At 48.3% G+C, this 15,012-nt stretch overlaps 1 protein-coding gene across 8 annotated transcripts in view; it reads right to left on the bottom strand.

Moving 5' to 3' along the window:
* Positions 1-15,012, bottom strand: part of RALGAPA1 (Ral GTPase activating protein catalytic subunit alpha 1) — a 1,128,412-nt gene that overhangs the window by 880,465 nt on the left and 232,935 nt on the right. For all 8 annotated transcript variants that reach the window (XM_069638431.1, XM_069638437.1, XM_069638433.1 and 5 more), the window contains exon 9: positions 12,799-13,007. In XM_069638431.1, coding sequence (XP_069494532.1) covers positions 12,799-13,007 — 209 coding nt within the window. The remainder of the gene's footprint in view (positions 1-12,798; positions 13,008-15,012) is intronic.

The following is a 15,012-nucleotide window of genomic DNA, read 5'->3' as shown; positions in this document are numbered from 1 at the left end:
CGTTACCAGGTAAGAAAGTAACTTGTTCTTCGAGGGGATTGGGTCCTCCGACGTATTCCATATCTATGGCAGACTCCCAAAGCAGTACCAGAGCAAGGAGGAGGGAAAGAATTTAGAATCAAAATTTAGAATTGCCAATCAAATAGCAGAGCAAAGGACCGCCTTGCCAAAGGCCAGATCCTGTCCTCCGATGGAATCGAGGGAATAGGGACGCACAAATGTATGTACAGAAGCCCAGGTGGCAGCATCACAGATGTTGCAAATAGGAACACCCCTCTGCAGGGCAGTAGATGCAGCCATTCCCCTGGTAGAATGGGCCCGCAAGCCAGCCGGCGGGTCCTTGCCCGCCAAGCGGTAACACTCTGAGATGGCCAAAATAATCCAGCGAGACAGTCTGTATCGTCACAGCCTGTCCCAAACGCTTTCCAGCGTAACCAATAAAGAGTTGATCGTCCACTCTGACCGGGGACATGCGTGAAACATAAAAGCTTAAAGCTCTTCTAGGATCAAGGCTATAGAGCCTCTCCTCTTCCTTACCAGGATGCGGAGGAGGATAGAATGCCGGAACAAAGAACCTTCTGGGCCAAATGAAATTCCGAAACCACCTTCGGAAGAAAAGAAGGACGAACTCTAAGGACAACCCTGTCCTTGTGAAATACAGTGAAGGGTGGCTTAACTGAAAGTGCCTGTAACTCACTCACACTGCGAGCGGAAGTAACCACAACCAGAAACACAGTTTTCAGAGTTAACAGCCTCAAAGGGCAAGAATGCAAAGGCTCAAACGGAGCACCCATAAGAAACTTAAGAACAAGGTTTAAATCCCAACCGGGCACCAGGAAAGGTGACAGAGGGAACACATTAGTGAGCCCTTTCATAAACTGTGAAATTAAAGGGATTTTAAAGTAGGAACACTCTTCAGACGAGCGCTTACGCCAGGTAACCTTTAATGGTACCCACTTGCAAGCCCCTGTGGGCCAAAGAAAGTAAAAAGGACAGAACCATGGGGATGTCACATGCAAAAGGATCCACATTCTGAACTCTGCACCAGTCGCAGAACTTACGCCAACGGCAATGGTACAGAGACTTTGTTGCTGGCCGTCTGGCCGAGAGCAACACCTCCATCACGTCTTCAGGGAGGTCCCAATCCTTATACCTCAACCTTTCAGAAGCCAAGCGTGAAGGTTGAGGGATCTGATCTCTGGATGGAGAACCTGACCCCCCTCCCGTGAGAGCAGATCGTCTCAGTAGGGAAGACGACGTGGAGCGCAGATGGACAAGTCGAGAAGGTCCGGGTACCACGTCCTCCGAGCCCATGCCGGAGCAATGAGGATCATCCGGGAACCGAACTTCCGTAACCTCCGCAGCACTTGCGGGATGACAGGGACTGGAGGAAACGGGTACAGCAGCGGGAATGGCCACTCCACCACAAACGCGTCTCCTAAGGCTCCTTTTGGAGGAAATTCCCGAAAGCAGAACCTCTCGCACTTCTGGTTGACACTGGAGGCGAAGAGATCCACTTGAGGGGTCCCCCAAAAGGCGAAGCTCTCCAGGAGAATCTCCTGAGCCAACTCCCACTCGTGAGAGATCGTGCTCTGCCTCCTCAGAGCGTCCGCCGTCACGTTTTCTTCTCCGGCCAGATGAACTGCCGAGATCGAAACTTCCTGCTGGATGGCCCAGAACTCGGGCTGCATCGCCTCCCTGCACAGAGGAAGTGACCCTGCCCCCCCCCCCTTTTTGTTGAGGAAGTGCATGGCCACTGTGTTGTCCGTCAGGATCAGGACATTCTTTCCTCGCACAGTCGGCAGAAAAGCCTTCAGGGCAAGCCTGACGGCCCTCAGCTCCAACAGATTGATATGGAGTCTGGACTCCGACGGAGACCAACGACCGCTGACTGTCAGCTCGTTGGCATGAGCTCCCCATCCCGTGAGGGATGCATCCGTCACGATTGTCACCTCCGGCCAGGGAAGCCAAATTGGAGCCCCCTTCATCAAGTTGCCTTCGACGGCCCACCACAGAAGGTCCCGGGCGACCGAGGGAGGCACCTGAACCGGGTCCGACATCCTGCCGGAGGACTGCGACCATTGCATCTTGAGTGCCCACTGCAAAGATCTCATCCGCAGGCAAGCCTCTGGCACCAGAAGAATGCAGGATTCCATCAGGCCGAGCAACCTCAAGAACTCGACTGCTGGGAGCGACTGGGCATGCTGAAACTTGTGCACCATCTGCTGAATGTGAAGAGCCCTCACCTGGGGAGGAAAACACTGCCCCAGGGAAGTGTCGAGCACTGCACCGATGTACAGGAGCCGCTGTGTTGGCGTCAAATGGGACTTCTTTAAATTGAGGGAGAAGCCCAGCCTGTGAAGGGAGTGGCAGGTGACGGACAGATGATCCAGGACTTGCTTGGGAGAGCTCCCCCTGATCAACCAATCGTCCAGGTAGGGGTAGACGTGAATCCCCCCTTGCCTGAGATGCGCTGCCACCACCACCATGAGCTTGGTGAAAACCCTCGGGGTGGAGGTCAATCCGAACGGCAGGACCCGAAACTGAAAGTACGAGTCGCCAACCGCGAACCTCAGGTACTTCTTGTGCTTGGGATGGATCGGCACATGGAAGTAAGCATCCTTGAGGTCGAGAGACACCAATCAGTCCTGAAGCTGAACGGCCTGGAGGACTTGAGAGAGAGTAACCCTCTTGAACTTGTCCTTCCTGAGGAGTTTGTTCAAACCGCGCAAGTCCATGATGGGTCTCAATCCCCCGTCTTTCTTCAAAATCAAAAAATAAGGGGAATACCATCCCTTGTTCCTCTCCGCTACAGGCACCAGTTCTATGGCGCCTTTCTCCAGCAGGGCTTGAATTTCCTGCGCAAGGAGCGGATCCGGACTCTGCAAAGAGAGGTTCCCCGGTGGATTGTCGTGAGGCCTCTGCCGAAAGGGAAGACAGTAGCCGGGGGTTATGATCTCCAGAACCCACACATCTGAAGTAATGGCACGCCACTCTACAAGATGCTGCGCCAGCCTTCCCCCAACCGGCGAACCATGGGACATGGCCTCATGACAGAGGTAGCGGCTGCAGCGTTACCTGAGGGCAAAGAGGCAACTGCCCGAGCGGCCTTGGCACCACGGGTACCCTGTCGTCCACCTCTGGTACCCCTGCGCTGGCCTCTTTGACTGCCAGCTCCTCTCGCTTTACTGAAGGACGAGTAATAGCGAAAGGAACCACCCCTCCACTGCTGTCCCCTAGGACGAAAAGGCGGAGGTTGGCGAACTGCAGCGCCCAATGACTTCGCTGCAGTTTTGGAGGTCTTTAACCTCTCAAGGCTCTCGTCAGCCTTGCTGCCAAAAAGGTGTTCACCGTCAAAGGGCATGCATGTTGAGGAGCCGGGACTGCACATCAGGAGTAAACCCCGACTTCCGCAACCACGCAAACCTGCGTATCACGGTGCTCGCCGCCATGGACCTGCTGACGCATTCAGCCATGTCCAAACCCGACTGAACGGACTCACACATGGCATCCTTACCATCCTGGACCATAGCAAGGAAACCATCCCGTTCAGCCCCTTCGGGAATATGTTCAGCCGCTAACGCAACACAGTTCCACAGAGTGTGTGTGAAACGAGACAAGGCACAAATGGAGTTGGCCGCCTGAAGCGCCATACCACCAGAAGAAAACACTTTCTTCGCCCAGCCATCAAAACGTTTGTCGTCCCTATCAGGAGGGATGGTAGGGTACGACGCCTGCTTTGCCGGGGCCGTGGCCGCCTGCACCACCAAACTCTCCGGAGTGGGGTGCCTGGTCAAGTAGCAGGGGTCGCTACTGGCTGGATGGTATTTTCGTGACAAGGACCTGCCCACCGCCGGGAGACTCTCCGGAGCAGTCCAAGCCGCCGCCACCCTTCTCTGTAGAGCCATATGAAACGGCAGTACCGGGTCAGTTGGGGGACCAACATCAAGGATGTCCGTAAAATCATCCTGCACAAACTCCCCTGGGGGAGCAGACCATCCCAAGTACTCGGAAACCCTAGCCATAAGGCGCCGGTACGAGGAATCGGCATGAAAGCCAGGCTCAGGCCTACAAAACTCCACCTCCGGAGAGGTGTCCAGTCCACTGGCATCATGCAGTGACTGCCTCAAATCGTCAAACTGACTATGGCCCGAGACCATTTCATCTGGAACCTGACTAGGAACCAGGCCATCAGAATCCTCACCCATCTCCGAAATATAATCCAGGTGGCGAAAAGAAGGCACCCGAGAGTGCTTGCTCTTAACCAGAGCCTTCCTAGGGGGTTCCCCTGTGCCACGGGGTACCTCCGACACCCCGGCCTCGAAAGGCGTTGAGGGCGTCGAGTGAATCGGCGCCGGCGTCGAGTAAATCGGCATCGACATCAGATGCAGCACCGACGGCGTCGACACAGTCCTCGAAGCCAGAGCTCCGAGCGTGTCCTTACATGACCTGAGCGTCCACGGCTTCGACGACTTCGACTTCCTCGGAGCCGGAGCCTCGAGAAAGCCTGTCGACGCCCTCGACGCCTCAGACGTCGATGTCTTCCTCGAAGACATCACAGGTGCACACGGTCTCGAACGCGTCGAGGCCTGGGACCTGGAACGGGTACGTCGAGAACGAGTCCCCTTGTCCGAACGGGACCTCTCCCGTGACTCGTGCCGACAACTCTTGCGAGCGTTCTCTCTCGACCTCTCACGGCTGACCCCACTCGGGGGCGCGGACTGCTTAGTACCCTGCGACTCGAGAATCGCCAGCATTTTCTTCCCGAAGGAAGCCCATTCCTCTGGCGTCGCACGGCTGGTGGGGTAAGCGACGTGCCGGGCAGAGTCCTCAGAAGAGGACCTGGAAGACTACCGCTGTCAGCGCTTCCGAGAATGCCTCGAAGAGGCCGAGGGGTGGCGAGACCGACTCCTAGAAGGAGACCCACGAGACTTCCGACGATGACACGATGAGTCACCTCTCGAATCATCCGTCGAAAGCCCCGCAGACTTCGACTTCCGGGGCTTGGACACCCGACCTACCGACAACTTCTTACGTTCACGTAAGGCTTTGGACGTGAGCGACTGGCAGTCGATACAGTCATCCGTGTCGTGGGCCTCCCCGAGGCACCAAAGGCAGGCGTCGTGCGAGTCCGTCACCGACATCTTGGACCCACACTCCCCGCACTTCTTGAAGATCGGACGCGGGGTCGAAGACGAAGTATAAGACATCTTCACACAAAGGATTTTCTCACAAAAATGAACAGGTTCGAAGAACCGAGAAGAACAGAACTCCAAAGAGTCGAGGCGTAACCGAGATTCACGAAGCAACACGTTCGCGGAAAAAACGGAACTGAGGCTACGGGCGTCGTGCGTCCTACTTATCACATCGGATGTAGTCGGAGGAGGTCCTCGACGATGGCGCATCGTCATCGACGCAGACGCCGAAAAAGTTTCCGAAGCAGCACAGCTGTGGTGATTACCTGTTATAGATATGGAATACGTCGGAGGACCCAATCCCCTCGAAAGTTGGTTACTGTGACTGAGCATGAACAGTTACAAAAGGTCTTACTTACCTTGAATGTGTTCTGCCATTCTGAAAAGTATATGCAAGGTTATTTTACCCACCTGTGAATTGGTTGTGCCAAAGGTAATGCTGTTGGCTTCAAATAGCTATTTCTTTCAGAATATTAGTTTGTAAGTTCACCAACTGGGTCTTGCTTCCCCAGACCTGCTGCATAGCCTGTCTAAACTAAGTCTGCCTTGGGTTTTACCTACCTAGAATAACATTTTGTTTTGCTTTCCCTGGTCTCTTTATACAGATGCTAAAACAGTCTTAGGTTTATACCTACCTTTAAGTTGCTGTAAGCTCCTAAAATGTATATGGGTTTTACTTACCTTGAATAGCTGTGTGCCATTCTTAATAAGTTACTGTGGGTTTTACTTACCTTGGTCTACCTAGTGCCATCCAAAAATAAGTTGGAGAGTTATTGCTTACCTTTGTTAGTCTGTGTGCGCCACTAATCTGAAAAGCAACTGTAATAGTATATTACATTAGGTTTTACCTGTGGGCCATTCATAAAAAAGTGTTCAGTAAGTAGAGCTGACCTTGGTCTGCCTGGTGGAATCCTAAATTAGTGTAAAGAGTACTTGCTTACCTTAGTCTGGGTTCCACTGAGCTGAAAAGCAACTAATTGTATAATACACCAAAAGGTCTTACTCACCTAGCAGAACTGTGTTATCCTGAATATGGTTATATAGGTTTCTACTGTTCCTTGAATTAGTATTCCACTATTTGTAAAAGTATACTTGCAGGTTGGTTTACTAAACAATTCCTTAACTCAGTGTCACTGCACAGCTGCTAGGGTCTACTACCCTTGTATTACTAAAGGTAATGAGAAAGTAACAATGTTTTACTCCTAATGAATGTGTGTCCTATACTAAATGTGTTTGAGAAGGTCGGACCTGCCTAGAAATACTGTTAGTTTTCTGAACAAAGTTTATGCTTTGGTCTGTGTACTTTAAAGCATTGTGGGGTGTTTCTATATTGTGTTTATAATTCTATGACCAAGTACTTGCCCCCCCCCCACCCCACAAGACTTATCTTGGCCTAACTTGTATTTATAATAAACCTTTATTTTTTATAATACTTCTGGTTGTAAGCCTTTTTGTTGAACCCTTGGTATACTATAAGTTAAGATAAGCCTTGCTGCTCTGTCTACGCTACCATATACTCAGGTGGTACAGCCTTATACAAAGAGTGGAGTCTTGTACTGTCTCAGTTGAATGGTTTTACTAAGCCCTTAGTTGGACTTGAGAAAACCTGCCCTAGCGCCCCCACACCGCCCCCCCCACCTCCGTGTAATCTGGTGGGGGCCGAGAGTTAGATTCATGAGAGCATCTAGACTCTCCCAGTGATAGAATAGCCAGAGCAGCCGAGGGAGTACGTTAGGCAGATGCAGGGTGGTTTTACAAGGACAGTTAAAAGGCAAGGACCAACCAACATCTTTAGCCAAACATATTATTTAAATATTAAAAGTGTATTAAAACTACAATTTAGAGGTAAATAAAGAATAAAGAGCATTTCCAAGAGTTTGAGCCATAAGGTAACAAGTGTTCAAAAGACCTATAAAGTCCACTAGGCCCATTGAAGGGGAACACATGTCTGTAGAGCAAACTCCCGCCAAAGAGGGTGAACACAAATTGTCTTTACAATAAAGCTGTGCTGTGATTGGTTGACTTTTTCCTGAGTTCCAACAGTCAAGGAGATTGGGCAACAAATCCATTGTTGGGCAAGTCATCCTTCAGGATCGTATACCAGCGATTGGCAAGGTAAGAGTGCAAAGTCTTCACGTGTATCCCTAAATCGAGGGTTGGAGTGACCCAAACCAGCAATCGCGCACAGAAGCAGCATTCTGTTTTTTTTACAGTGAGCCCGTCAATGCTGGCTGTCGCATTAAAGTATTGCCATGTAAACACAGCACACCCAGCCAAAGGTCCCTTGTGGTATCCAGACCAAGGACGCCACCAACCAGCAGTGACCAGAAGGTGGCACTCTGGTCACGCCACTTCCAGCAACAAAATACAGCTGCCTGGCTACTGGAGTTAAACACAGACACCCAGAGCAAGAAATGCGCCCGGTGCAGTAAAATGGCCACACAAAGCGCAGCCACTACATAAGGATACACTGTCGTCATCCAGGCCCAAGAAACCTTGATTGCGTGATACTTACCCGTGGTGTGTGCTAGGGCGAATCATTTCTGTGCTAATTCCCTTCAACCTTAGCGACCCCCAGCTCTTTTGCTGGACTTTAGGACTTCACAATTTTAACCCTGGATTGAGTGAGACCTTTTTCCCACTAATGTGTTTTGACCCGATTTGGATTATGTGTTTCCACTGTTTTTGGATCTACTTGTTGTATGGCGACACACAGCACCCTCAGTGCAGTGTCACCGAGATATTCTTTAGATTTATCATAAGGTTTAAATACCTTTTCTTGTGTGAGCTACTGTTCCCAAGGATAGTAAAGTGAAATTGACTTTACTTTTTCTCTTTGTAGGTCCAGCACACATCATTGTATTTGCGGTGCTAGGGATTACCTAGTAGCCCTTACACTACACTCAAAAAAAGAAATCGTTACCCTCACTACTTTAAATAGCTGGTGGCAGTGGTTGAATTTTTCCTACCATTGTGCTTTCCTAACACATGCTGAACCCTCAGCTGCAGTACAGCACCCATGGGTGACCATTTCGTCAAAATGACCCCAGTTGTCTTTTTTCGCCATTATCTGTTTGTGAGGTCTTTCTTCGGTTTTACTCTGTGCGTTGAAACAGATTTGACCCCTTTTTTTGTCTTGCCTTTGGCGGGCTTCAGCCCTGAAGCCTGCCTCTGGCTCCAGTGTTTATGGAAGGACAAACTCCCCATCCTTTGTCTCTAGGGATGCCTGAATGCAGTCCTGATTGGCTGGCTGGCTGGCTGTCCGATCAGGACAGCCACCCTGCTGTGTGATTGACAGCCTAGGCTGTGCATGAATGGGAGATACCTGCTTAAAAGGCAAGGGTTTGGGGACTAGAGGCAGAGTCGACCACTGGGAGAAACACCCGACGAAGAAAGCGTGAACGAAGCTTGCTGCATCCTCCTGGACCTTTGAATTGCCCAGTGAAGCCCTGCTGCTGTGCTGAAACTTTTTTTCAATTTGACAGAGAAGCTCCGGAAGGGACGACTTCTCCCATTGGGTTAGTGGGACCAACCAACCGTGAGATGGACTCCACTGGACCATCTTCCCTGACTGGCTGTACTTCTTCGCTGCTGCAAGAACCGAGTACCAGGGGTCAAGTAACCGGTAGTCGAGTGCAACATGTAAAATCCATCTAGAAGCTCCAGGAGTCTCTTAAGGACCCTCCAGAAACAGGACCAGAGCTCATGTCCCCTCACCAGAGTGCAGGACCCAAGGAGTGAAGGAAGCCCAACCGGTATCCAAGATCTGCAACACTGCTGTTTGCTAAGCGCTGAAACCTCAAAGTGCTGCTGAACCGACAAGAGCCCGTTTCTGCCGACGACCTCCCAAATACCACCGCAGGGGCCCTCCAGATGTCGTCCTTCTTGTCCCCATGACAGAGGCTCGGGAACGTGGGGTCTGCACCGCTGTAGCAGAACAGAATACAGCTGGACAACTCTTCTTCAAACCAGAGGTACTGTTCAGACTTGGGGTACTTAACCCATTTTCTTTTAGCTGTGCTTTACTCAGTTGGGAATTGCATTGGCTTACTTTTAGAGTTGATTCCAACTCTCTTTCCACAGGCTTAACAGTTTGTGACCCTACAAATAATTTTCTAACAAACTAACTTTGTGCACGACTTTGATTCTAAGAAGTGCCTCAGCTCCATAGACCGTTTCAAATGGACTTTGGCTGTCCTGGGTCCCTGCAGACTCTTCTAGACCATGACTTTGATATTGTTTGTCCCTCATAGGTGGTAACTTGTTTTAGACTGTTACTGCTGGGAAAGGCTTGTCTAGATTTCAATGTAAATTGTAAGTGTCCTCACATATACTAAGAACCTGTTTAACCTTTTCCTTCCTTAAACCTTTCCTTTCTGCAACCTCAGAATCTGCAAAGTATTACTAGTGTGATATAAATGCCATTACTGTCCTTGTGATTGAAGTCACCTCAGGGTGTAGGAATTGTGTAAGAAGCATATCCAAAGATTATCCACTAGCTTGTTCTTGGAAAGTAGCTTGAAAGTATATTTACATTGTTATATGAATTGTCTTTTTAAAGAACGATTACAAAATAATTCATGTTAATTAAATAAATATTTATAACTGAAACCTTGGGTGTAAGTGTTACCTGGCTACTTGTATTTACGAAGTTCATTGGTATAGCTCTACAGCTCACATGTACCTCTCTTGAGATGGGCCTGGCTGCTCAGTCACACCCAACTTGTGTAGTACAGACCTATACCAAAAGGTGGGTTACCTAATACTAAGCAGATCAGTGCTGTGTAGTCTCACAGTGTGACTGCACCAATTCTTACCAAACATGTTGTCCAAACTCTCTAAATGGCTATGGGACAGAGCAGTCTCGGAAGAGGGCAGGTATCAAACAACCCCCCACTCAATCCCCCGTCCTCCTCACCCACAGCACCCTCATGCCCCTTACACGGCTTTCCTCCTGGCATCAGGTCTCCCTGGCTGCTGCGTTCCTCTACCGTCCATGCTGCTGCCATTGAAATGCAAAAGGCACCAAGTCCCTTTTCTATTTCCCAATGTGGTGGCCGTTTTCTTTTTTTAATAGGTTAGGCATGCCCATCTCCCTTCCAAAAACTCTCCTTAAGGCTATTTGCACCCTGGAGGGAGCCCCGAGGTGCGAATAGGTATCACTCCCACACCTTGATTCTCACAGAGTCCACTGCTTCTCAGAAACATTCAGATACTAATTCATAGACTGAGGGTCCTACTTCCACAGTGGTCCCGATACATACTCAAACTTACCATATGGCTCCACTTTCCTGAGAGTAGCTGGACACACACACACACACACACACTCACTTACTCCTCCCCTGAAGCTGCACCTTCCTAAAGGTGCCTGATGCACACTCACTCATGCTCTGGAGTTCCCTCTTCCTGATCGTACCTGGACATACACTCACTCTTCCCTCATGCTCCTCCTTCTGAAGGTACCTGGGTACACACTCCCACTTGCCCTGTGGCTCCTCCTTCCAATAGTTCCTGGGTACACACTCCCTCTTATTTATTTGTATAGCACTGCAGCCCGCAGGCATCTGATCGCTTTCCATAAAGACAAGGACGTAGTGACGGGACAACAATTAAGTGTGTGTGGATCAGTTTAGATGGTGCTCAAATTAGAAGGTGATTATTTAAATAGGAAGGTTTTAAGTTTATTTTTAAAACATTTCAGATTCGGTTCTTAAAGTCTCCGGTAGTGTGTTCCATTTCACTATAGCTTTGGTGGGGAAAGCCCAGCCCAAACCATTTGATTTTTTCGATGGCTTGGTCTGTAAAAGATCTTTGTTAATGGATCTGAGATTTCGAGTTGGTTTGTATCTCTTGAATTGCTTTTGGAGGTACATAGGGCCATTTCCATTTGTGGAGCGGTAAACCAACATCAAGGATTTGAATGTGGTTCTTTCCTCTATTGCTGGCAGTGCAAGTCCCTCCTTTCTCCTGTGATGTGTTCTCTTTTTGTTTTGTCGCTGATGGTTCCGACCGCGTTGTTCTGGATCACCTGGCATTGATTTGTACATTTCTTGCTGGCACCTAGCATTAGGGAATTTCCATAGTCTAATCTTGAGAGAAAGAGAATAGTGGCTCTAGCTATGGTTATGTTGTTTTGCTTATTTAATAGAGGTTTGATTTGCTTTTGGTAGTATTGGCAGTTTCTTTTTAGGTATGCTACCTGGGCTTCTGTTCCAAGTGATGCCTGCATATAGATTCCTGTTGTTTTCACTTTTTTCGACACTATAATTGGTGTGTCCTCGAAATTAAATGTAGAGTACACAGGACTGTTTTTTTTCTGGCCTGTGTTGAGCCAAAAATCATAAGCTCAGTTTTGGTGCCGTTAAGGCACATCCAGTTAGCCTTCATCCAGGCTTCGATGGTGTTGTAGATTAAGGTTAGTTTTGCCCTATCTTGCTTTCTCCACTGAGTTCGAACACCAACTGTGTGTCGTCAGCAAAGTTTGTAAAGAATATGCCTAATTGGGTTAGCAATGTGCATAGGCACTGTAGGTACAAATTAAACCAGAGTGGAGAGAAGCTGGAACGCCAAAATCCACTGGTTTAAGTTGTAGATGCATGGTTTCCCCAGATTATTTTAGATTGTCTATCTTGAAGGAAAGAAGATATCCAACTAATGGCTCCCTGGGAGCTGTTTCCGACATGGTCTAGGGCCTCTCAGAGCTTTCGGTGATCCAACAAATCGAAAGCTGCCGAGAGGTCCAGTAAGATCAGCAATCCTGCTTTACCCTTGTCCAGAAGTCCTAACATTTCTGTTTGTTGATCTAATTAGGCGGATTCTGCTGTGTGCTTTCCTGAATCCTGACTGCTGTGGGTGGAGGAGATTGTTGCTGTCTACGTACTCTTGAAGTTGTTCAGTGGCAATCTGGTCTAATATTTTCAGTACAAAATTACAGTTGGTAATGGGTCCTGTTGGTGTAGTTCTGTTTTTTTGGGCAATGGTGTGACTGTGACTGCTTTTATTGTCGTTGGTACAATGTGGTCTCTAAAGGAGGTGTTTACCATTTGTGTAAGGAATGGAATGAATATTTCTGGGTTATCGAGTATCAGTGTTGGCGTTAGTACGTGTTCTGTGCATGATATGCAGTTTGTTTTAGAGAGTTTTCCTCATGATGTCCGTGGTTATAGGTGTGAAGTGAAATTTAGGTCCGTGAGTTTTTTGGGTTTCTTCACCGATATGGTATGGTTGGGGTGGGCTGATTATTTTGCACTTTGTTATAGTCTTCGAGGGTACCTGGATACACACTCCCTCTTGCCCTGAGGATCCAGGATTGGATGATCACTGCACATCCAATTTGGTAGTTGGACAAGCAATTATTTGTGTGCATTTTGCCACATATATATGTGGGGGTGGGTATAGGAATATCATTAATGAAAAGGGGTTAAGGGCCACATACATATGCGGCAAAGTGTACCTGTAAAAAAAAAAAAAAATTGCAACCAAATCTCCAACGACCACAAAGATTTTCAGTTATCAACCCAAACCAAGGCTCCTCCTTCCTGAGCCTGAGGGTACCTTGACACACACTCCCTCCTCCCCAGAGACTCCTCCCACCTGAACATACCTGGATATTCTTTGGTACATTCTCGCCCTCCGTCCCCGGGATGTGGGTGCCAACGTGTGGCTTTGGCTCCAGCCAGAAGGATGCCAGCCATCGGATGAAGATGACACGGCTGCCGATGAAGGGCTCCTTGGTGCAGTACACCGCCTCGTTGGTCTCTGCATCCTTCTTGATCATCACGTAATGGGGCTTTGGTCTAGTCTGAGGAATTTCTGTGGGACAACATATTGAGAGATGAGAAATCAAAGGTCTGATGCATGGTGCCCCCACACCCCACCCCTTCACTGGTAAATGGCCATTGGTTAAACTCCCCAGACAAAGGTTTGTGCCCAACCATTCCTGTGCAGACTGAGATGCATGAATAGGACAATGTAATGGTCAGGCAAGATTCTTGGGGTGAGATGCTCCACAGCTGTGCCCCATTATTTATTGGGGGCTCTTTAAGGATTGGCCTAGAGAATCAGTAATGGTTGGGGCATGACTGGGCATTACACTGAGAAACTAACCACCTTACCTTTCCATATAAGAGGAGATTAAGTGCAATAGCCGCTATGGTGGGTCGGAAGAAGGACCCAGACTCAGACATGTTCATGTGTTTTTATTAAAGAAAAGGGATACTGCTTATCCCTCCCTACTTCTATGGGGTGTTCCCTACCTAACTAAGGTGCTCGTCAGTGAGTGTCCCTAACTGGGGAGAATGACTCCCTTCGTCTGGATTGTGCATCTTGCAATCTTTTATTCAATAGCTGATTTATAAACTCCCCTGTGACGTCTTTGACTAGTTCATACAATTCTCTCAGTACTCGCATATGCATTGGTTTTTCTCTTATAGCTTCCTTATTTTTCTTATGGAGGCTTTCTTTACTTTGACGAATAGGAGTACTCTTAAAGCAATTATCCTTCACTTCACTTGGTTTCAACGTTATCTCTTTAGCTTCACTAAGATGAGTAGGAGTGCTTTAATAACTATTCTCTGTCCATTTTCCAGTTACCGGTCAACCTCAGGGATAATGTCACTGGGGTTGCTCTACGTTCGGGCTTGGTTCTCCTCTTTGCCTGACCAGCTTTTCTTCCTTTGGTATCTCGTAATTGGTATAGGATGGCCTTCCGGTATCCAAAGAGCCAGGATGTTCCACGGTTCCACCCATGTAGTGGTTTTGGCGGCGTTGCAAGAACAGTCGTTCCACCACAGGATCTTCGTGGTCATGCCACCAATTGTTGCTTCTCTCCCTCTCCAGCTTAAAGGACGCAGTGCATCCAGCTCGTTGATTTTGGTTCGGCAGAAGGTTTGTAACTCGCAGGATTCTCAGACTTTACAGTCTCTGCCCCTTTCAGTTGTGATGTAGTCATTCAGTCTGTCTCTCTGCCTGCCTGCCTGCTACAACCTCTTGTCCTCCTGCTTTCTCCTCCTCGTCGTTCCAGATAAATGATGTTTTCCATTTGAAGCGATATTCACATTTTCTGTTTTGCAAGAACACATCCTTGTTCTTTCTTCATATAAATCCTGTACAATATGTCTGAAGAGGTAATATTGGAAGGATCTCAAGGGAGTTCCTCACAGGAACGGGAGTCCTTGTTCCCACAGTAAGGTCCTGCTTGCCTCAACCTCTATGGAGGGTGTTGCAGACCAGCTCACCTTCCTAGCCTCACAGAGGGTGGGAGGGAGGGGGAGGGGGGAGTTCCCCTTCGGGAGAAGGGACGAATTCCCAAGACACTGCTTATAGGTTAAGCTATTCTGCCCGGATCAAAAGTGGGAGCCTTTTTTTTTTATTTATTTGTCCATGATTCAAAAATGGAACCTTTACAAAAAATATTTTGACAACATATAAACACAATTGAAAATTATCATCATGGTTGTTTAAACATCAAATTTAAAACAAATGGTCGTAAAACAAGAGTAACCAAAAGTTACGAGCAAGGAATCATTGGATATCATGATGCGCCAATTAATTTTCTATATATTTACAGACGCCAACTAAGTCAGTGTCCTATGGTTCCCATGCATCATTCTTGCCCAGAGTGAATCGAGACAATCTTCATACTCGGTTTACAAACTTCATCAACATATTGGTTCTCTTGATTCTAAAATGAGGACAATATAAAATGTAATGTTTAAGCGTTTCAGTCAGCTCTTCCCATGAGGGGAAACGACGTTTTTCATTCATCGAAGCATCTTTTACTTTATTCCAATGTTTGGTCCTTACATGCGTGTGATCT

The sequence above is a fragment of the Ambystoma mexicanum genome, chromosome 14 (assembly GCF_040938575.1).
Source record: "Ambystoma mexicanum isolate Mex_15411 chromosome 14, UKY_AmexF1_1, whole genome shotgun sequence".
Lineage (NCBI taxonomy): Eukaryota > Metazoa > Chordata > Amphibia > Caudata > Ambystomatidae > Ambystoma > Ambystoma mexicanum.
This window is presented reverse-complemented; position numbering and strand designations above follow the sequence as displayed.